A 24,685-nucleotide genomic window follows, 5' to 3' on the forward strand; every position below is an offset into this window, starting at 1 on the left:
AAGTTTCTGAGTAATCAATACCATAGGTTTGAGTATAGCCTTTGGCCACAAGTCGAGCTTTGTATCTTTCAATTGTTCCATCAGCTTTGTGTTTTATTGTAAAGACCCATCGGCAACCAACTGGTTTCTTTGATTCTGGAAGAATACATTTTTCCCACGTATTGTTTGCTTTGAGAGCTTCCATTTCAATGTCCATTGCTTTCCTCCAGTTAGGAGATTTTAGGGCTTCTTCTACTGAGTTGGGAATTTTTTCAGAGTATAATGCGGAAGTGAATTGTTTGGCCTTTGTTGATAAGTTTCTTTTGACGATGTTTGCCATTGGATATCTTGATCTCCGGGGTTCCCTTTCAGGTGAGTACCTCCTTGGTGGAACTCCTCGAGTTGTCCTTGGAGGAAGAATGTACTGAGATTCAGTCGGTTATTCTGGTTCTGTTTGTTGTTCAGGTTCATTTTGTGGTTCACTGTCATTTTGTGGTTCAGGTTCATCTTGACCTGGTTCAGGCCCATCTTGGTGTTCGGTTTGACCTGTACTATTTTCCTGTACTGACATATTTCTTTCATTCTCAGGGTTAGTAGCATTAGTTTCAGTAAATTCAGTACAAACCTCAGTACGGTCGGGGAGATCTTCGGCTGTGGTACTGACAGATGGAGTACTATGAGTTACTTCTTCTGATGATGGTATGTCTAGCCAACTCACATTGTCATCGGATGTCGTCTCCCCCTGACTTGTGTGTTGGGTAGCATAGAAGTACTCGGTTTCCAAAAAATCACAGTTCATGGTAGTGAACATGTGCCTTTTCTTAGGACTGTAGCACCTATATCCCTTTTGATTGACACCATACCCGACAAAGACACATTTCTCAGCACATGCATCAAGTTTAGTTCGTTCATTTTTAGGTATATGAACAAACACAGAGCATCCGAAGATTCGTGGGTTAAGAGTGAGATTTGAAGGTGGTTTATAAAATTTTGTTAAGGCTTCGAGAGGATTTTTAAGATCTAGGGCTCTAGTGGGGAGTCGATTAACAAGATAAGTTGCGGTGGCAAGGGCTTCTGGCCAAAAACTTTTTGGAACATTTGATTCAATCATTAAAGCACGAGTAATTTCTAAGAGGATTCGATTTTTCATTTCTACCACCCCATTTTGTGGAGGAGTATGTGGACACGTAGTTTGATGAATAATGCCATGTTTTTCACAAAAAAGACTCATTTGGGAGTTGACAAATTCACCACCATTGTCGGATCGAAGAATTTGTATTGTACTTTTAAATTGAGTTTGAATCATGTTAAAAAACATGGTGAATTTGTCAAAGACCTCATATTTGTTTTTTTTAAAAAATGTCCACGTCATACGAGTACAATCATCGATAAATAACAGAAAATATCGAAAGTTATGGCCCCCATTTACCCTCGCAGGTCCCCATACATCAGAATGAACTAAAGCAAAAGGACGTTCAGTTTTTGTATTACTCGTTTTATAAGAGTTTTGGTGGCTTTTGGCCTGAATACATGTTTCACACTTAAGTGTTTTATTTGAAGAAAACAAATTCGGAAATAAAATACTTAAATAACTAGAAGAAGGATGACCAAGACGTCTATGCCATAACCAAGCTTGTCTGTCAGGGGTCCCGTGAGCTAGTAGAACATTACTGTCTTGAGTAACCTCGTCAACATAGTATAACCCATCACATTCAGTACCTCGACCAATTATCTCTCCCGTTCTGATGTCCTGTAAGATACAAAATGTTGGGTGTAATAACACAATACAATTAAGTTCTTTAGTTACGTGAGTGACAGATAATAATTTGTGAGATAGGGCGGGAACGTATAAACAATTTTTAAGTTTTAATGTTGGGGATATTTCCACCGTTCCTCCCCCTTTAACTTGGATAACCCCTCCATTTGCAGTATTAATCTTACTTTTGTTTGGTTTCGATTTATGAAAAATATCATTTTTATCAAACGTCATGGTGTCCGTAGCACCGGAATCAATAATCCATGCACCATTTTTTGTTGTATTTGAAACGACATTAGTATAAGAAACGTTGTTATTATTTTTTTTAAAAACGGATTTATTTTTTATTGTCAAATTATTGTTATTATTAATATTACTAATAGTATATTGATTATCAGTATTATGATTATTATTATTATTACTATTATTATTATTATTATTATTATTATTATTATTATTATTATTATTATTATTATTATTATTATTATTATTATTATTATTATTATTATTATGAATTAAGGACTGTCCAGAAAAAACATTTTGATTGGAGGGTTTTTTTTGTAAACATTGATATTTAAAGGTGTTATGTGGAGGGGTAGGGTCTAGGGAGGGTGTATTCTGTAAAATTGAAAAAGAATTTGGGGATAAAATCCCCAACCCTAATTCACCCGTTGTCATCCCCAAACCCATCTTACCTGCATTTGTCTCAGTGAGTAATCCGAAACCTGCTTTGGTGGTGGTGCCGGAGTTGTTGGCCTGTTGGTTACCTCCGGTAGCCGCCACCGGTGTTACAATTGCAGCTTTGCCTTTTTTATGGCCGTTGTTCGACCACTCAGGGTATCCTATGACCTTGAAGCATTGCTCCTTCGTATGCCTTTTCATGCCACATTCGTCGCATTTCAGATTGTCTCGATCCCGGGATGATGACGAATAGTCTGACCGGCGGTGATTATTAGATATAAGGCCATGGCCATCAGACTCTTTTGATCTTGATGCCGGAGCAACAAGGCCTGAAGCGATGCCGGAGTGGGTAGGAATATCGGTTCGAGTACCAAAGATGGTTTGGTGGGCATTCTCTTTACGAATGGCAGCATATGCTGCTTCAACAGATGGTAATGGTTCGATTCTCAATAGTTCTCTTTTGATATTATCATGTTTCTGATCTAATGCATTTAAAAACTGAAATAGTTTTTGTTCAGACCGAATGTTATTGTATTTGATAATATCATTGGGATGTTCCATGGGATTTGGATCCCTCATCTCAATTTCCCCCCAAATACCCTGTAATTTAAGCCATAGTTCCTCTACTGACTTACCTTCTTGTTTGATGTTGTTTGCTTTTACATGGAGGTCGAAGGTCTGCAGCTTATCTTTTCCTGAACTATAGGTTGTAACAAGGGCATTCCAGAGAGCTTTTGCTGTTGGAAATTGAGTTAAGTTGCTTGCAATCTGTGGCTCAATATTTTGAATAAGCCATGAGAAAACTACAAGGTCTTCTTGGATCCATTTCTAGTTCTTGCTGTCTGTTGGATCTTCAGTGAGATGATTGAGGAGGGCATCTGATTTACCTCCTATTGCAACCTTGATCATCCTAGACCAAAGAGCAAAGTTTGAATTGTTGAGGCTAACATTGATCTTCAATGAATCAGAAAGCCTTTGTGATTGAGATTCCAGGTTTGTTTGAAATAACTTAGCCAATTGGCTGGTTAATTCAGCAATTTGATTGTGTTGAGTTTGGCTGCTGTCACCCATGATGGCCCCTCAAACAGAAAAAAAAACAGGTAAATGATGAGAATAAAGTGTTTGATTCGATCAATCACTGCTCTGATGCCATATTGAAATAATGAACAAGAGATTTGTATGAAAACTGATCGTGTTATTGATAATGATAATACTTGAATTGGTTTTTTACAATTACAATGTGTATGTATATATACACAGACACCAACGGTTGTATTCTATCTAAGGCAAGGAGCCTAATGAATAAATAAGGAAACTATGAGCTGTATTCTGTGCTGTCATTGTGCTGTATGTCAGAAGGGAAATGATGTAGAGCTGATCCCAAATAAGCTAAGTCTTTTACTTGTTTTCTAACAGATAGGGTTATTTTATTATTTTTATTGATTTAATTAAAATGTAAATGCATTTATCTAAATTCTGATTGGTTGATCCTTTCTTCACTCCATTTTCCTGTCATGTGATGCTCCCATCACGCCCGCCATTTTTTCATCCCATCACGCCTCATAGTGGCGTGATAGGGGCTTGATGGTGGAGATTTTGAGACTATCACGTTGCATATTGAATGGTCTTATTACAGAACTAAGAAGGATTATAATCACTCTTCAAACAATCACAGTATCCAGATTATACTAATGAACTCACAAATCCTAAAGGTTACAACAAAAAGAAAGAGAGAAACAAGAGAGTAGATGAAAAAATATGAACGACTAAACACAATGTAATGTATAAACCCTAATTTAGTCCCTGAACTTTTATTTACTCACTTTAGGGTGTGTTAATGTATAAACACAATGTAACTATTTACTTATTGAAAATATAAAAATAACTATTTGACTTTTTTTAAATTTTATGTGGACATTTATTGAATGATTATGAATAAGAGAAATGAAAAATAAAGATAATGATTTGTTACAAATAAATATTATAAATGTATGTTAAAAGCTTATAATAACTTTATTAAAAGAAATTTTAAAATTTAACATTTGAGTACCTTTTTTTTTTTTTTTTTTTTTTGGCAATGGAGTTTACCCGGTGAATTTTATTAAAAAAAATAATGAATGTTTACAAAGAATAATGAATCTTACTAAAAAAAAATTATTACATCCATCCCTTTACAAGTGTTCATTATATATAAAATACACAAATTTTTATGAAATCCTACTAACTTCATTTTTTACCAATATAATTCATCAAGATGACACGTATGTGTCAAGTCATCTTCACATAAGCTTGACAAATATTTATCAAATCAAAACTTTATATATACTGATAATAGCACATAAACAATAGGTTTATATAGCATACACTAGTATTTTAGATATATAGCATACATCGAAATAAAAATGAAAACATATGATTGAGTTAGAACTTTGCATACAAGAGAACCCAAAAAATTTAGTGTATTTTACACAGACTGAGCTCAGTCTGCCGCATGCTGATGTCAGTTTGTATGTGATTCTTTGAGTTATCTTCTATGCAAAGTTCTCTATGAAATTTTATATATATATATATATATATATATATATATATATATATATTCTCTTGGTAGTCAGTGTATTGTAGCAAAGGAATTACCTTATTTTTGTAAGTAAATATTTATTAGTCTGTATGTCATATATTAAATTATGAACTCACACTTCATTATTAAACCAAGGAAATTCGAAGGGCGTTTGTGAAAAAGTTTCCAATTTAAGCATGAAGGATATCAAGGTGGGCATGTCGGGTTCGATCATGTCTTTGTATGATAACGTTAATGATACTGATATTTGTGAGACGATCAAAAGCTTGTTCGATGATGCTCGTGAAAATTGCGGTGGTGACGATTTCTCTAATGTCCTTCTCTTTCAATTTTAACAATAATCATGTAAGAGAATTCGACAAGAGACAGTCAACGTCAATTTAGAAAAGGTAGCTTCTTAGGTATTGTCGTCTAGTGATTTTGGTTGTAGTGCTTTCGATTCCTTGTATGTTGTTTTAGCCTGAGTTTGAGTTGCAATTTTTTTTTTTTTTTTTTTTTGCTTTGTATGCTGTTTGTGATTTTTGATTAGACGTGTGGGGTTCGATTATAGATACTTTCTAGTTAGTTTTTTGTAACTTTCTAGGTTAGAGCATTGTCTCATCACTTGTTTATGTTTCCCGGTTGAAGAAATTTTTTTTTTTCCGAAAACGTTTTCAGTTTTATATAACTTATCTTATTTTTAAACAAAAAGATAAACCCTCACTTTAAGTATCGAACAAGTACAAACCAAAACCAAATTTTAGCTGAAAAGCTAATTAATGCCTTAAAGGTACATATTAAATACTTTAAAATTATTCTAAATTATCGAACGTTCAAAAAAATGATTAACCGTTAATTGAATGTTTTAAATATAAAGGAATGAAAAAGAAATGTGAAAAAAAGAAGTGAAATAAAATTTGATCGGTTAATGGTCGGTTAATTGAACGGTTAAAAAAAGGTTAACAGTTGGTTATTTGAACGTTTAAAGTTAAAGGAATGAAAAAAGAAGATGAAAAATAGAAGTGGAAAAAGTACGATCGATTAATTGAAGTTTAAAAAATGGTTGACGGTTGATTAATTGAACGTTAGAGAATAAAAGATTGAAAAAGAAAGGTATGAAGTAAAAAAGGAAATGAAAAATTGGTGCTAAAAAAATAATTTTTTTATTGTTTTAGAAAAATTAAAATACAAATTGACCAAAATACAGTTGTGGACAAAACAAAGTGCTACTGTTTACAGGGGTATGGGGTATGATAGTAAAAACCCCAGCCCTTTTAGTATATGTATATAATATATAATATAATATAAATATAAATATAAATATAAATTTTATGGAATGTATTTATATATCCTTAAGTCTTTAATACACAAGATCCTCAAAATCTTATTTTCATGACTATATAGTTTATTCTAGCTATCAATAAGTGACTGATGTTTTGTTATGGGATTGATTGCGGTTGTATTTGAATTTCTAGTATAAATTTACTTTCTGGTTTATGATGGTAGTTGTCACAATTTTTTGCTTCTTTAGTTAAATATATATAGAGCATTCGGAGGTGTTTGGTTGATAGCAAGATTGTGTCAGGTGGTACTGTTTTTTAAGATGGCTTGTTTCTTCGGTTCACATGAATTGCATCTCTCGTTCCTTCACTATGGTTCATCAGATTGTCACAAGTCTACCGTCAAATCTAAACACGTGGTTTACTTTTTGATGGATGGTTGTAGAGTATGAAACACGAGTAGGTGTTTGTGTCATTGTTAGTTGTTTCTTCTGTGTTTGTATTAGTGCAATGTTTGCTAAAGTCTTGGTTATTGTCAATTAGACTGATTAGATTGAATCAATATGAATCTTATTTAGATCTTCGAATGTGTTATAAAGCTTATAAATAAAATGGTATACAATTATTTATTAAGTAAGAACAAGAAGATGTCTTCCTATACAGGAGGTCAGAGGTTCAACTCCCACTCGCTACAAAATTTATATTGTTGATACTCGTTCATTTCATGGGCCTCGGAGATTATGGACATCTTGAGTTTGCGCCTCAGCCGGTGGGTTACTGAGAACAAAGGAGAGGGATATGCTCTCAAATCCTCGATCAAACTTGTGTTCCCCAAGCGTTATGAGATGGGGGGGGGGGGGACTCGGGAAAATACTAATGAAATAAGCCATAACGAATGTCAAGATATACAACATTTCACGATTAGGACATAAATACTATAGGATGAAAATGATTCACTCACCAAGAAGACCGTCTACTCGAGCTGTAAGATCCAATATGACCATTCTGCCTCAAATCCAATATGATTGTAATTTTGTAAGTAAGAGAAGAAGAAGAATTTGAGGCCCAAACTAAAACAAATGATTGTGATTGTGTAGTTGAGGCAGGCGATCACTTCCTGCAAATACTTTCCTGGCGGGGTTCCGTGATCTAACCTTAACCTCTTTCATATATCTTTTCGTTTTTTCTATTTTTATTTGGTTGGCAGGGTCAGGGCCTCTCGAAACCAATTCACTTGAATGAGAGAGAGGCGGCAGTCGACTATAATACAGATTTCGAAACACAGTTAAGATATAACATTTTGTTATAGGCTGGCTTGGTTGGACAACGATGGATTGCCTGTCTGACTCGGCCTGGCCCAGTCCGGTCGCCCTACATGACTGATGACCCTTACACTCTTCCACGGACTGATACATTGATTGAATGCTCATATGGGAAAGTTGACTCCTGGCCCAGGAGTAACCTTCCTTGTCGCCAAAGAATTTGACCGAGCTTTCGAAGAACAGTTTCCAAAAATGTCAAATGCCCTTTATGATTATGAAATTTTCGTTTATCTTTCGACGTGTGAGTTTCCTCCCGAGAGGAGTAGGATTGTCACGATTCTTACCAAGAAAATAATCGGGTGATCAGTGGGTGTCGACATCGTGTTCGATCCTGTGAGTGACTCTTAACCGCCAATCAAAAAAATTTTTATCAAGAAATTCTCAATATAAGATTAAAAAAAAGTTCGTTTAATGAAGTTGGGAGGCATGGAATCAAAATACCAAACGGATAAGTTTTAGGTTGCTTACGAGTGGCCTTCGTAAGAGAACAAAATGTACGGCATTTCGTTAAGATTAGAAAGCCACTTCAATATTACTCCTTATATCTTGTTAATGTGTTTATTTTAATTAGTTCACAATTCATTAAATAAAATAGTAATAGTATGTAACTCTACAGAAGAATATTCGCAAAAACCACCACCTAACTACGTCGTCATTTGACATGCTCAGATCACTTCACTATTTCACATTTTCACCGTATGTATATGTGTTATATTACATAGTATGTACCAAACCAACAAATTGTAACATCCCGTGATTTTTCGTTTAATTTATTTTAACACCGTCTTTTTTTTTTATATAATATCTTTCGTTATTCAAATTTGTATCTTTCGTTAACTAACGTTCATAATATTCTCGTTATCTAATTATAAAGTCATCCGTTACTCGAACGTTTTTAAAATATTCGTTGGGTTAATTCCCGCACCCGCTTTGAAACTCGAGGGACCGAGATTGCCAAATGGGCAAACTAGTTGACTAGGTCAACTAGTCAACCCACTTACCACATCCATTCATTTCATCTCCACCTCCCACCTTCATCCTCCTCTTTCTTTCTACTTCCCATTTTTGAACTCAAAACCCTCAAACATAAAATCATCATCTAAATCCGATTGGAGAAGCAAACATCAAAACAAATTACATTTTCGTGATCCTCTCTTCATCCTCTACATTTTGATACCAATATCATCAAGTTTGGGTAACATTTCTAAAACTCTAGATTTCTCTAAATTCGTGTTTTTGACTTGAAATGGTGTTAGTTAGTGTCTATGGCTCATTGTGATGTCGTGTATGTAATTTGTATGCTCGATTTGTTGTTTTTGGTGTAACTAGCTTGAATATGAAAATTGCTTGCTTAATCTTTGATTTTGGATGATTAAAAGTTGTTTAATTGTTAAAGTTCATGTATTAAATGTGTTACTAGCATCATTAGCTTCAAATTGATGTGTAGGTTGATTAAGAAAACTTCAAAAACATGATTATTGATTTTGAGATGTTTGACTAGGGTTTGATAGTTCTTGACATGAATTTTTGGATGCTTGAATGTCATGGAATGTTAATTGTTAGTGTTTAGTAGTAATGTATGCTTCATTACCTTCAAAACGGCATATCATATGTGTGAATTGGTTTCCCGAAACTCAAAATGCAATTGATGAACTTGAAACTTAGGAAATGGACTTTTATTGTTCGCTTGATGAGATTTCGGCTATTGTAAATGATGTTATTGTTGGACCATAAGTGCTTAGTTGTATTCCTCGTCAAAATACCTTTCCAACGATATATGGTAGGCATTATAAGTGTTTGCGGGTCAAGTTTTGTGTTAAAATTGATTTTGGCTCGTGCATAGTTTTGCAAAAACAGAAAAATGTCTGTACAGGTGGTGGCGCGGCGCGCCCCTTACCCGCGCGGCGCGCAGATTATGCTGGACAGATTCTGACCTCTTGGTCCCAATTCATGCGAAATGTTTGACTAGTTACCGACCTCCGATTCACATGAAACTTGTTTTAATATACTTGTATATGAATAATTAGCATAGAAAATTTGTCCGGGACCCGACCCGAACGTGTTGACTTTTTGTTGACTTTGACCGACCAAAGTTTGACTTTTTGTCAAACTTAACCAAATGATTATGCAACCCTCCTAACTTGTTTATATACTTGTACCTTGCATGAAACTTGACAATTTGATTTCACATGCTACATAATCGAGTCGTAACGAGCCATAGGACTAATTGAACAACTTTGACCTTTCGTGACTATCGTTATTGATACAACCTAATTGTTTAGGTCGAGACTAGCATTGTTCTTTGCACGTTTACTCGTTGAAGTACTTTATTAACTCTTGCGCTCAAGGTGAGATCATAGTCCCACCTTTTCAACAACTTTTATACTTTTAAATCGTGGGCTGAGAAAACATATACTTTGTTACATCTTGTACTACTTACTTTTATGTTTTGAACACAAGTGTGAAAACAAACATTCCACGTGCGAGTTAGAACAAAAATGCCTCAATTCGATTATCATTAGTTACACTTGCAGGGTGTAAGCGAGAACTTATATTGTGTGGCCATACGGGTTTAACAAACCCTCATTCGGACGGTTCGCTACCGTTATGCGGATGAAATATATTTTTGTGTTTTAGTGTGGGTTCTAGCACTGTGTGATGGGGTAACGTTGGTTAAGTTTTGATAATTGAGTGCTCGCGTATAACAACACTTTTGGAATGCAAATGATTTGGATAATCTACGTTATGGAAATACAAAATCTTGTGGTTCAAAAACAACGTTTAATACTTACTAAACCTATGATTTCACCAACGTTTTCGTTGACAGATTCTTCTATGTTTTCTCAGGTTTTGAATGCTTAGTGATACATGCTTCCGCACTCTTTTGATACTTGCTTGGATGTCGAGTATACATGCATTTTGGAGCATCTTTTGAACTTATTTAAACTGTGTCGCATAGTTTTCATTTGTACTTATAACGTTGTAACTTAACTTGTGGTCAATTATCCTTGTAAACTTTGAAACAATCTTTACACTTGAATGGATGCGACATATTTTGGGTCAAACGTCTGTTTTAAAGACTTATGACCAGGTAATGGGACCTACGTAGTCGACGCCGTCACTTGACGATTTGTCGGGGTCGCTACAAGTGGTATCAGAGCCTTGGTTGTAGGGATTTAGAGTTCATTTGTGTCCACCCCGAGTCATAGGGTACATAGGTGAATCTAGACTACAACCGGCATATAGACTGAAGTAGGAATTACTTGACTATTTGTGCATTTATACTCGAACTCTTCAATCATATCTAACTCGTATTCGATCTTGATCTTACGTTGATAAATTTTGTTGACGCGCCACCTTGACTTTATGAGGTAATGTTAAATGCACATGAGAATCAGGGTAATATAATTTCCGGGATTATATTACGGTGATTCATATGGACATTCCGACATTATGACATAAAGAATTTAAGGCGAGTCAAGGAAAATTTTCTCTACATCATCATTCCCTATCATGATTAGTATTATTGAGAATACTAATCAACGATATTCTTGTGTCTTGAAGGAACAATGCCTCCCCGTCGCGGACCACGTAATGAAACTTCCGAACAAGCTTTTCAATGCATGATAGCCACCGCCATAGGTGCGGCTATGGCTAGTATCTCCTCCGACATCAATAACAACCACAACCACAACAACCATGGAGCCGGTAATTCAAACGAGGGTTGCTCCTACAAAACTTTCATGGGGTGCAAACCTCACACCTTCGATGGGACCGGAGGACCGGTTGTGCTCACCCGATGGTTTGAGCAAACAGAAGCCGTTTTTAGCATAAGCGGTTGTCGGGACCAAGACAAAGTCAAATATTCCACCCACACTTTTGCCGGTATCGCCCTCACATGGTGGAATACGTATGTGCTGTCGGTGGGTATCGATGAAGCCCACACACTCTCATGGGCCGACTTAAAGAAAAAGATGATCACCGAATACTTCCCGCGCGAAGAGACCCGTAAGCTCGAACACGAACTAAGAACTTTAAAAGCGATCGGGAATGACCTAAAGGCATATAATCAACGATTTTCTGAGCTATCCTTGATGTGCCCAAACCTCGTGACCCCCGAACCTCTAAGGGTTGAACTTTACATGGATGGTCTTCCCAAGAGCATCAAACAAGGAGTAATGTCATCCAAACCCAGTAATCACCAAGAGGCCCTGAATATGGCCCGTCAATTGATCGAAACGGTAGACGAGATTGAAGTGCCGGCACCTAAAGCCGAGGATGAGTCGGGTGACAACAAAAGAAAATGGGAAGCCCCCCAATCGAGTAACTACAACAACAACTTTTCCAAGGAACCTCTCACCCCCGTCGGCAAGAAAAGTTATGCCGGGACACGACCTTTTTGCAACAAATGCCACAAGCATCATTTTGGTGAATGTGGCAAGCTAATTTGCCATCGGTGCCAAGGTAGTGGTCATATTGCCAAGTATTGTGGAAGTACCGCCCCCGTCACTCAAAAGGGGCCCGACGCACCAAAGCCGAGTATTTGCTACAAATGTGGCCAATCGGGTCATTTTAGGAATGAATGCCCAAAGAATAAAGCAAAAACCAACGCGCGCCGTTGAACTTACAACATCGACACCTAGGATGCCCGAGACGATGATGGACTAGTCACGGGTACGTTTCTTCACAACAAATCGTATATTTCATACTTATTCGATTCGAGTACCGTTAGACGTTTTATAACCAAGGATTTGACTCGTGCTCTTTATATTCCACCTCTTTCCCCCAGATACTACTTAGACGATTTAAGCGACCAACGGAAAAATATTGTGTGCCTATAAATATTATCGGAGGATATACGTTAAGAAATTGAACTCGACACCAATAAAACTAAGGAACTCAAAACCTATTCATTAAGGAGAAATTGTTGCCCTACAATTATGTATAGATTATTGTGAACTAAGAAATTTTCGGTTGGAAACCGATACCCTCTCCCTCGCATCCATGACCTCATGATTATTTGCACGAATCCCGTATGTTCCAAATCGACCTCCGTTCCGGTTATCATCAATTGGGGGTTAAGGGAGACGATGTCTCCTAAGCCATTTTTCCGAACTCGCAACGTTAGTTGTAAATCTCTCTTAGTACCGTTTGATTTATTTAGGACTCTGTCCGTATTCATGAACCTCCTAAACCACGTATGCAACTTATCTAGACAAATTTGTTATCGTATTTATGGATGACATCTTAACTTATTTAAGTAAAGAAGGAAAACGAACAACATCACCATCTTACGCTCGAACTTTTGAGAAAAGAGCAACTCTATACCAAATTCTCCGAGTGAGAATTTCTGTTGAACGAAGTCCTATTTTCTAGACCATGATGTTAATGGTCAAGGCATTACAATCAATCTCGAAATCAAGCCACATGTAATCAGGAAACTCTACCAACTCGGACTTGTATTCGTAAAAATCTTAGATCTCGTCTGTTATTACCGAAGATTCATTTCTGACTTTTCTCGTGTTACACGACTTTTAAACTCGTTAACTCGCTAAGGAAAACTTTAAACCTCTCCGTGTTCGCACCTTGAGCGTGATTTTTCACACCAACATTTCTAGTTAAAAATCGTATAGCAACAGATGGAACTCAAACATGGAAATATTTCTACTTGAACGCCGAAAGGCATACTCCCTCGACTCGAAATCAACGGAACGGAAATTCGTTATTTTGCACGAAGAATTCGAATACTAAATTGTGGATCCGATCAATATTCTTGTCATCACGTACCACACTACATACCTCTGTTATTTCACCGTTACCGTCTGATATTACTGGAAATTAAGATAACACACAATCCAACGATACTTCACTCTTCTTTGACTTAACGCCCTTGTATTTCTAATAATCGGCCAACTATTATTCAACCCCGAACTATACAACCACGTGTACTATCTCGTTCTCTTTCAGACTTCAACTTTTGACAACTAGAGGCACGTTATGGCAACCTCGAGATGCAAGCTCATCCTATTCTAAGTCCTCATTTCACTCCTATCTTTATCGCTCGCATTTCCGTTTAAAGAAACTCCTTGTAACATTTCTCCATGGATAGAGAAATTCATCATATTACATTAGTATTCGCCACGAGGGTGAATAGTCCTAACGAACATTTTTCGAACCCTAACTGACTTGTTCAAACGTATCTTAATAGATTCTATTCCAACACGGTGTATCTTTGTCAATTATTCCGTATCGAAATACTCGTTTCACTTCTAGTTTTACAAGAAACCTTGGAGACCCGCTTAGACATGAGTACCGCGTACCACCCACAAACAGACGAACCGAACAAACGAACGATTTACGTCTTCGAAAGACATGTTTCAAACTTGCATGGTCGCTTTTAGTAGATCCCTCATACAACAGTAGTTACCACTCGTGTGTTCACACGCACTTTCCGAAACCCTATATGACCGCTAATGTCATACCCCTATTCGTTGGACCAAAGCATGTGGCAAACAAAACACCGAATCTTAACTCATCCAAGAAACAACAATTGAGATAATCCAAGTCCGAGAAGGGCTCGAGACGACCCGTAGTCGCCCAAAAGAGTCATACCAAACTTAGATGAAAACCTCACAAATCCCAGTGTGTAACCGCGTAATATTGAAAAACCGCACCTTGGAAAGGTGTGATCCATTTTGGGAAATCGAGAAAGGCTATATCCGCAATATCGAACCTTTTGAAACCTTGGGGCGTATTGGAACCGCTTCCTATCGTTTAGAACTTCCGACTCAATTAAGTTTCCGTTTACCCTACATTTCGTGTAACAAACTTAGAAACGTGTCCTGCGGAACAGGAACGTGCAATCCTTCTAGATGCACCAACTATTGATGACAAACTCCTCCTCATAGGAAAAACCGGCTGAACTTGTGGATCGTAAAACCAAGCCCTAATACAACGTAACACCCCGACTATCCGGATTCGTGGAATGTCCAAGAAAGTACCTTCAATAATTCGTAGAGTTACTACACTAAGTCTCGAGTAAGAGACATCGACTATTACTTCCAACTAAATTTCGGGACGAAATTTCTTTTGAGGTGTGGATAATGTAACATCCCGTGATTTTCCGTTTAATTTATTTTAACACCGTCTTTTTTTTTATATAATATCTTTCGTTATTCAAATTTGTATCTTTCGTTAACTAACGTTCATAATATTCTCGTTATCTAATTATAAAGTCATCCGTTACTCGAACGTTTTTAAAATATTCGTTGGGTTAATTCCCGCACCCGCTTTGAAACTCGAGGGACCGAGATTGCCAAATGGGCAAACTAGTTGACTAGGTCAACTAGTCAACCCACTTACCACATCCATTCATTTCATCTCCACCTCCCACCTTCATCCTCCTCTTTCTTTCTACTTCCCATTTTTGAACTCAAAACCCTCAAACATAAAATCATCATCTAAATCTGATTGGAGAAGCAAACATCAAAACAAATTACATTTTCGTGATCCTCTCTTCATCCTCTACATTTTGATACCAATATCATCAAGTTTGGGTAACATTTCTAAAACTCTAGATTTCTCTAAATTCGTGTTTTTGACTTGAAATGGTGTTAGTTAGTGTCTATGGCTCATTGTGATGTCGTGTATGTAATTTGTATGCTCGATTTGTTGTTTTTGGTGTAACTAGCTTGAATATGAAAATTGCTTGCTTAATCTTTGATTTTGGATGATTAAAAGTTGTTTAATTGTTAAAGTTCATGTATTAAATGTGTTACTAGCATCATTAGCTTCAAATTGATGTGTAGGTTGATTAAGAAAACTTCAAAAACATGATTATTGATTTTGAGATGTTTGACTAGGGTTTGATAGTTCTTGACATGAATTTTTGGATGCTTGAATGTCATGGAATGTTAATTGTTAGTGTTTAGTAGTAATGTATGCTTCATTACCTTCAAAACGGCATATCATATGTGTGAATTGGTTTCCCGAAACTCAAAATGCAATTGATGAACTTGAAACTTAGGAAATGGACTTTTATTGTTCGCTTGATGAGATTTCGGCTATTGTAAATGATGTTATTGTTGGACCATAAGTGCTTAGTTGTATTCCTCGTCAAAATACCTTTCCAACGATATATGATAGGCATTATAAGTGTTTGCGGGTCAAGTTTTGTGTTAAAATTGATTTTGGCTCGTGCATAGTTTTGCAAAAACAGAAAAATGTCTGTACAGGTGGTGGCGCGGCGCGCCCCTTACCCGCGCGGCGCGCAGATTATGCTGGACAGATTCTGACCTCTTGGTCCCAATTCACGCGAAATGTTTGACTAGTTACCGACCTCCGATTCACATGAAACTTGTTTTAATATACTTGTATATGAATAATTAGCATAGAAAATTTGTCCGGGACCCGACCCGAACGTGTTGACTTTTTGTTGACTTTGACCGACCAAAGTTTGACTTTTTGTCAAACTTAACCAAATGATTATGCAACCCTCCTAACTTGTTTATATACTTGTACCTTGCATGAAACTTGACAATTTGATTTCACATGCTACATAATCGAGTCGTAACGAGCCATATGACTAATTGAACAACTTTGACCTTTCGTGACTATCGTTATTGATACAACCTAATTGTTTAGGTCGAGACTAGCATTGTTCTTTGCACGTTTACTCGTTGAAGTACTTTATTAACTCTTGCGCTCAAGGTGAGATCATAGTCCCACCTTTTCAACAACTTTTATACTTTTAAATCGTGGGCTGAGAAAACATATACTTTGTTACATCTTGTACTACTTACTTTTATGTTTTGAACACAAGTGTGAAAACAAACATTCCACGTGCGAGTTAGAACAAAAATGCCTCAATTCGATTATCATTAGTTACACTTGCAGGGTGTAAGCGAGAACTTATATTGTGTGGCCATACGGGTTTAACAAACCCTCATTCGGACGGTTCGCTACCGTTATGCGGATGAAATATATTTTTGTGTTTTAGTGTGGGTTCTAGCACTGTGTGATGGGGTAACGTTGGTTAAGTTTTGATAATTGAATGCTCGCGTATAACAACACTTTTGGAATGCAAATGATTTGGATAATCTACGTTATGGAAATACAAAATCTTGTGGTTCAAAAACAACGTTTAATACTTACTAAACCTATGATTTCACCAACGTTTTCGTTGACAGATTCTTCTATGTTTTCTCAGGTTTTGAATGCTTAGTGATACATGCTTCCGCACTCTTTTGATACTTGCTTGGATGTCGAGTATACATGCATTTTGGAGCATCTTTTGAACTTATTTAAACTGTGTCGCATAGTTTTCATTTGTACTTATAACGTTGTAACTTAACTTGTGGTCAATTATCCTTGTAAACTTTGAAACAATCTTTACACTTGAATGGATGCGACATATTTTGGGTCAAACGTCTGTTTTAAAGACTTATGACCAGGTAATGGGACCTACGTAGTCGACGCCGTCACTTGACGATTTGTCGGGGTCGCTACACAAATAAACTCGATACATAGTACTCTTGAAGGTGAATATTTTTTTATATATTATCCTTGTTTCATTATAGTACTCTTTGAAAATTACTAAACAGTGATACAACTTCATATTATGTATAGTAAAATATAGGGCATTATCAATCAATGATAGTATTATATATATAAATCCAATTATATTCTTATTCATATTCATATTCATATTCATATATTGTTAAAATTAGGAATATATGTGGGGTCAAAAACGAGTCGTTTTCAATAATTTAATGAATTAGTGTGGTAGCTAGATATCGTCAATTGTAAGCATATATTTTTATATTATATTTTTAAAAATAAAAAGATGAAGAGCAGAATCAAAGTTATCCCTTGCCATTGGAGAGGGAACAATGAAAATGATTGACATAACCCTAGGAAATATTAGTATTCTTATTTTCATGCTTTCAAAATTATCACTAAAGTACTAAACTCAAATTTACAAGGATTAAAATTTGTCTTAATTTTTTTTACAGTCCATGTAACTTATACGTAATAAATTGGTGAAATAGTTTTTAGGGATTTTTTTATATAGTCCTTCTAGTTTGTAAATGTTGCTAAAACAGTCCTTTTGCTTGACAATCACATTCCTATACGGAGGTATTCCAGTCATGAAACGCTATGGGAAAATAAAAGGCGCATGCATTTTCTATTACTTCAAACTAGATAAAAGTCTTACGAAGAAATCTCTTTATCTATAGAACTTTGAGAGAGATGACTTTCTCTACTTTTGGAAGTTTTTCACTCCGGGTTAAAAAATGACTTGTCTTTATTCTAGAATACGGGAAAGATTTTCTACATCTCATCCCCCCATACCTCGCATATGCGAGATTGAGTTTTGTTGTTGTTGTGGAGATAAAAGTCTCTTCTAATATTGTACAATTTTTCTTTATGATAACTGTAGATGAAGATTTAAGGATCTTAGGTCGCTTGCAAACAATCCTAGCGGCGGAATACACTAGAATTGGGTTAAACCGAGATATGGGTCGTATCGGGATCGAATAGATCAAACCTAGGACAATTACTAGATTAGATCGACGCATAAACGAAGTATTTCGGTGGTATTTGGTGTTAGGGTTCGGCAGAGACGAAAACCTGTCGATTAGGGTGAATGGGATGAGTAACCTCAACAAAGAAGTCTCAACCCGAATATATACTGCATATCAGACACACTCGGTCGACTGTGTAACACAGTTGGTCGAGTGTGTAGACACACTCGGTCGATTGTGTGAGCAGTTTAACTAATTGATTGTTTAACAAATTAAGCCCGCACAATCACAAACGTAATCAATAGTCACAAATAAACATTATTACATAACCGAATGTATCAAACTATGAATCAATCTACGGCTGGGGATTCATGCACTAACAAACTCCCCCTAAGACCTAGCCGTAGAACATAAAAATTCAGTTATCAATCAGTAAATGGATCTGTCACCCAGTTCTTCAGATAGCAGAGTTTCACAACTCTGCAGTACTGTTCAGCTTGCACACGATTTTCTGGACGATACAGCATCCTGTTGTAGTATAAGGTGAACATATCTTCCTCACAGCAGTTCCTCAACCAAACTAGATCCAAAACTCTTATACTGTCATTTTCATCTCCTCCATCTTTGTCTAACACAATAACCGCTTCCTCCGAGCGTTCATCATAATACCACCAATGAAAACGAGGACTGAAGTGCTGCGGCATCTTTCGCAAAGGAACCTGTAACATCCCAATTATTTAAGGTATTATTTTATGTAATTTTATTATTATATATATACATGAATGGAATGATTTTGTATAAATAAATGGACAAGAGTTAAGTTTGTTAGTTAAGTTTGAAGGGACTAAAGGTGCAAAGCTAGAATTAAGGACCTCCCATAATAGAGTTTTGATGGGGAGGGTAGAAAGTGCAAATAAGGCAAAGTTATTTTAATAAAAGAAGTGAAAATGCTGGAAAATCATTTTATTTACAAAAATTTTTACAGAGAGTGTGTTTTTATGTGTGTGTGTCGACACATAGAGGAAGAAGAAGAAGGATTCATCAATTGATGAAATTGTGTTCATGCAATCATAAATTAGTGAAATCTAAGGCACTCTAAGCATCCTAGCAAGTCTTAATTCTTCAATTTCTCTTCCTTGTGCACAATTATGGTTCTTGAACTCTTAAAGGCAAGGTATGAATGTTTATGTCTAAGTATTGCTATTATTAGATGATAGTGATGAATCTTATGCTTAAATGATGTTGTTTGTTGAAATTGTGCACACTTGAATGATTCTAAACGAATTTGTTAGTAATTTTGGGAGTAAGTTCAAATATGAACTTGCATTTTGAGTAAAGGATATGAATATGGTGAATTTGGTGATGTTTTAGCTTAGAATCAAGTCATGCACACTAGGTGTTTGATGAAATGCCTCAATAAAATGTTTATGTGTTCTAGTTGATAATTATGAAGAAGAAAGTTCATGTATGAATTGTTGTTATTGTTGTAAGTCATAGAATTTGGATAATTGATGATTTAGGGTTGCTAGTAATGGAAATGGATTTATGTACATTTGATGTTTAATGGAAAATTTGAAGGAATTGCATGTTATGTTTATAAAGAGATGAACTAGAGATTTGTATGATTAAGGAAATAATGTTGGCTTGATAATGATGTTATATTGAAAAAGGTAAGTTAAAATGCTATGTATGTAAGTGTTTATGTGTATATGGTAGCAAATAGGGGGTTAAGTCAATGTATAAGTGTATGAAGGTGTGAAAGTTTATGAATGTTGTAATTTTGATTGAGTTATGTTATTGATGAGATTAGCTCATGTATAGGTGCTAATCAAGGTAAAGGAGCCTCAAGTGATCAAGGAAATCCGTTTAATCAAGGTGAGTTTATAGGGGGTAAAATGGGCGGGTCAAGAGTGACTTAGTGTTCTCGGATTGCATCCGTGAAAGAGAGCAACGACTAAGTGCACTAGTTGAGTAGCTTAGATGGAATTATTAGGTTCACCTAATGATTTCATTTATGGTTGATGTTTAGCTTAGGCAAGATTATTACATTGCTAGTAATCTTGTCTATGGATGGTTTAGCTTAGACACTTTGGGTGTCTATGTGCATATGTATTAATGAAATGTGATTTAAGTAGCTTAGGCATAAGAGTATGCCTATGGTTAGCTTAGACATGATTACTAGGGTCGGCCTAGTAAGTTATGTCTATGGTAAGTAAGAGTCGGATCCGAAAGTAAGTAAGCAACAGTTAGGTTGAAAGACAAGTAACGTGATTGTTAAGCCCAATGTTTTATGATATATTATTCACCTATAACTCACTAAGTGTAAAAGCTTACCCCCGTGTTGTTTATGTTTTTAGGAATAAAAGGTCATCGAGAAGGTAAAGAACCCGTTTGAAGAGTAGCGGAGCATTGGCATTAGAGTAAGTGGTAATGAAAGTCTCTTTTTGAATCAAGCTCTATTGGTACCGCTTATCGACGCCGAGTCTTTTGTACTTGTCATTTATGTTTTCGTTATGTTTTGGGACCAAATGATGTGTTTGAAAAGTGTAAACGCTTTTTCTTGATTTAAAGGATGTTTGTAGTGTTGAAAGATGTTAGAAACTGGTTTCATCAAGTTTAAATATGCTTTATGATGACTTGTTGTGTTTTGAGTTGAGGAATTGGTAAAATGTGGATTTAGTTTTAAGTTGCAGGTTAGTACCAGCCCGAGTGTTATGTCGCGCCGCGACAATTGGTGTCGCGCCGCGGCATAAAGCTTGATTTGGTAACAGAAAGGCAGCTAAACATGGGTCAAATTTCCATTGTGTGTCGCGCCGCGACAAAAGAAGCCGCGCCGCGGCATAAGCCTTGGTCTGGGCAAGCACTTAACTTTAAAAAAAAAAAAATTCTATCGTATAAAAGGCGTTAAAAGTTGGTATCAGAGTTGTGGTTTAAGGGACTTGGATAACCCACGATAGGGATTATCTATGCTTAAACCATTGTTGTTGAAGGACAAGCGGTTTAGGACTTGCATGATAGTTAAGGTCGAATGATTGTGCCATGCTCCATAGGATAGAGTTGTTGACCAGACCTATAGCGTAATGTTTAGGTTGTGGATGACATGAACGAAGAGTCTAATGCTCATTGGCCATGGGTCATGATAGACTAAGTGCGTAATAAGATGGTGTAATGACGACCGGCCATTGCCATTACTTCATTTTAGTATGCATGAACGTCTACTATGGACATGGTGAAATGAGTTAAGAATTCCTTCGGTTTTCTTGGTTATGGTAAGTAATGATGCAGGTATTGGAACTAATGAGATGGATGTTTTGTTTCAGAATGGCTATCGTATCCCCAAACAGATGTAATGATGAGGACGATGAGTACATCCACACCCCATCAATGGAGTCTATTGAAGGCTCACAAAATGAATCCGATGAGGTTATTATGCCAAACGATATATCAGGACAAATAGGACAAGCTTTGATAAGATACACCCCAACCCTTTTAGAGAAAATAAAGACGTTGATAAATGATCAATTGGATGAAATGTTAAAGACTCTCATGACCAATAATCCTACCTTAAGAGGAGAAGGGGGAAGTGGGGTAAGACAGGAAGAAGTAGAAGCCCCGAGAAGAAAAGATGATCGTTTTGAGTATAAGAATTTTGCTAATTGTCATCCACCGGAGTTCCATGGTAAGGTTGACCCGATTGTTAGTCAAATGTGGATTGATGAGATTGAAGAAACTTTTATGTTATGTGAATGTCCCGAGCACCTAAAGGTAATTTACGCGGCTCATCAAATGAAAGGAAGTGGTTATGAATGGCGGAATTTCATAGTTAAGTCACATGGGCGAGATGTGGCAACAAGTTTTTCGTGGGATAAGTTTCGTGAAATGTTTATGACACAATTTGCTCCACCCGCCGAAGTTAGTAGGTTGAAATCCGAATTTATGAATGTCGAACATGGAAGTAAATCGGTGACCGAGTCTAATGCCGAGTTTAATGATAAGTCCCGGTTTTGCCCGGACTTTGTTTCAAGTCCCAAATTGATGATGGATCACTATCATGAGAAGTTAAACCCCGAAATAAGTGAGTTTATTGATAAGAGCACTTATAAGACTTTAGCCGAAATGATGAATAGGGCTCTTGTGAGGGAACATGAACTTAGGAAGAAAGCGACGTTTAAACGAAAGTTAGATCAAGATTCAAAGTCAATGTAAAGTGTTAGCCCGAAGAAGGGTAAGTTTAGTTCCGAGTCCCCGCACAAGTCAAAAGGGGGTTTCATGTCGGGAAAGAGTGGTGGTAAAGAAGTGAAGTCATATAATAGGTGTGGTAAGAATCATGCGGGCGAGTGTAAAGCAGGTACTACCGATTGTTATTCATGTGGGAAGCCGGGTCATAGAGCCGCTGAGTGTCCTAAGAAGGGAAAACAATGTTACTATTGTTTTGAAAAGGGTCATTTTCAAGCCGAATGTCCGGAGTATAAGAAAGACTTGGCAAGTGGTAGTGTTAAGAAAGAGGTTAAAACGGAACCAAAGACTAGTGATAGCCGACCAAGAGCCCGAGCTCATCGGATTACCGCACTCGAAGCGAAGGAGTCCCAGAATGTGGTGTCAGGTACCTTTATTGTAAACTCTTTACCTGCGCATGTTTTGTTTGATTCCGGTGCTACGCGGTCGTTTGTTTCTTATTCTTTTTTTAAACATTTTGACATGACCCCAAGTATGTTAGAGCATCCTTTAGAGGTTGAAATAGCGGATAATAAAACCGTTATGGTGTATAGTATCATTAAGGGATGTGAAATTATTTTGGATGATGAATAGTTTGTTATAGATTTGATACCCATGCATATGGGAGAATTTCAGGTATGGATTGGTTAGACGACAATGAAGGGATAATTTTGTGTCGTAAGAAAATTGTATTAGTTCAATCGCCAAGTGGGAAAGTTATTTGGATTTATGGGGAACGGGCTAGATGTGCTATTCCTATATGCACGTATGCTAGAGCTAAAAGATTTTTATCTCATGGGTGTTGTGCGTTTTTAGCACATGTTGTTGATGATTTGAAGAAGGTTATGGGATTGAGTGATGTACCGATAGTTAATGAGTTTTCGGATGTTTTTCCGAATGAGTTGCCCGGTGTACCTCCCGAACGAGAGGTAGAGTTTAGAATAGATTTGATTCCCGGAGCCACGCCAATTGCTAAAGCACCTTATCAATTAGCCCCGTCGGAAATGAGAGAAATGATGACTCAACTACAAGATTTGATAGATAAAGGTTTTATACGTCCTAGTAGTTCACCTTGGGGAGCTCCGGTTTTGTTTGTTAAAAAGAAGGATGGGACAATGAGAATGTGTATAGATTATCGTGAATTGAATAAGGTTACTATTAAGAATAAATATCCATTGCCGAGGATAGATGATTTGTTTGATCAATTACAAGGTGCATGTTTCTTTTCAAAGATAGATCTAAGATCGGGTTATCATCAATTAAAGGTGAGGGAAGAAGATACCCTTAAAACGGCTTTTCGTACAAGGTATGGTCATTATGAATTTGTGGTTATGCCTTTTGGGTTAACTAATGCTCCGGCAGCGTTTATGGATTTGATGAATAGGGTTTGTCGACCGATGCTCGATAGGTTTGTGATTGTATTTATTGATGATATTTTTGGTGTATTCTAAAGGGGAAGAGGAGCATGCGGTGCATTCACGACAAGTATTAGAAACGTTAAGAAGAGAAAAGTTGTTTGCTAAGTTCTCTAAATGCGAGTTTTGGCTTTGTGAAGTTCAATTTTTGGGACATGTCATTAATAAGAAGGGTATTTGTGTTGATCCGGTAAAGATTGAGGCGATAATGAGATGGGAACCACCTACAAATCCCACCGAAGTTAGGAATTTTCTAGGCTTAGCGGGGTATTATTGACGGTTTATACAAGATTTTTCTAGAATAGCCACCCCACTCACAAAGTTGACTCGTAAAAGTGTGCCTTGGAGATGGGAAGAAAAGCAAGAACAAGCGTTTCAACTCCTTAAGGAGAAACTTGTTCAAGCTCCTATACTAGTTTTACCGGAAGGGAATGAGAATATGACGGTTTATTGCGATGCTTCTAAGAAAGGTTTAGGGTGTGTGTTAATGCAAAATGGGAAAGTCATAGCTTATGCGTCCCGACAATTTAAGGGACATGAAAAACGTTATCCCACGCATGATTTAGAATTAACGGCCGTGGTTTTTGCTTTGAAAATTTGGCGTCATTATCTTTATGGTGTTAAGTTCTCTATTTATACCGATCATAAGAACCTAAAGTATTTATTCGATCAAAGGGATTTGAATGATAGGCAAAGGAGAGGGCTCGACTTGGTGAAAGATTATGATTGTGAAATTTTGTATCACCCCGGGAAGGCTAACGTAGTGGCAGATGCTCTTAGTAGGAAGTCAAGTCACCAACCGATTAAGATAACGAGTTTGGCTATGGTAATATCACCTCAAATATTTGATAGTATTCGAGTTGCACAAGGTGAAGCATTATCACCTGAAAACGTGAGAAAAGAAAGGATCAAGGGGCAAGTTGGTGATTTTGTGGTAGATTCTCGTGGTCTAAG

General features: G+C 36.7%; 1 protein-coding gene across 1 annotated transcript; it reads right to left on the reverse strand.

Annotated features, from left to right (window-relative positions):
* Positions 1 to 418: 418 nt before the first annotated feature.
* LOC139850215 (uncharacterized) lies at positions 419 to 18,805 on the reverse strand. Its single transcript, XM_071839801.1, has 4 exons — positions 18,664 to 18,805; positions 3,304 to 3,495; positions 2,273 to 3,153; positions 419 to 1,729 (listed from the first exon to the last, which is right to left on the reverse strand). Exons 1-4 carry the CDS (start codon positions 18,803 to 18,805, stop codon positions 419 to 421), a joined length of 2,526 nt encoding a protein of 841 aa, XP_071695902.1.
* Positions 18,806 to 24,685: the final 5,880 nt, after the last annotated feature.

The sequence above is a fragment of the Rutidosis leptorrhynchoides genome, chromosome 5 (genome assembly GCF_046630445.1).
Source record: "Rutidosis leptorrhynchoides isolate AG116_Rl617_1_P2 chromosome 5, CSIRO_AGI_Rlap_v1, whole genome shotgun sequence".
NCBI lineage: Eukaryota > Viridiplantae > Streptophyta > Magnoliopsida > Asterales > Asteraceae > Rutidosis > Rutidosis leptorrhynchoides.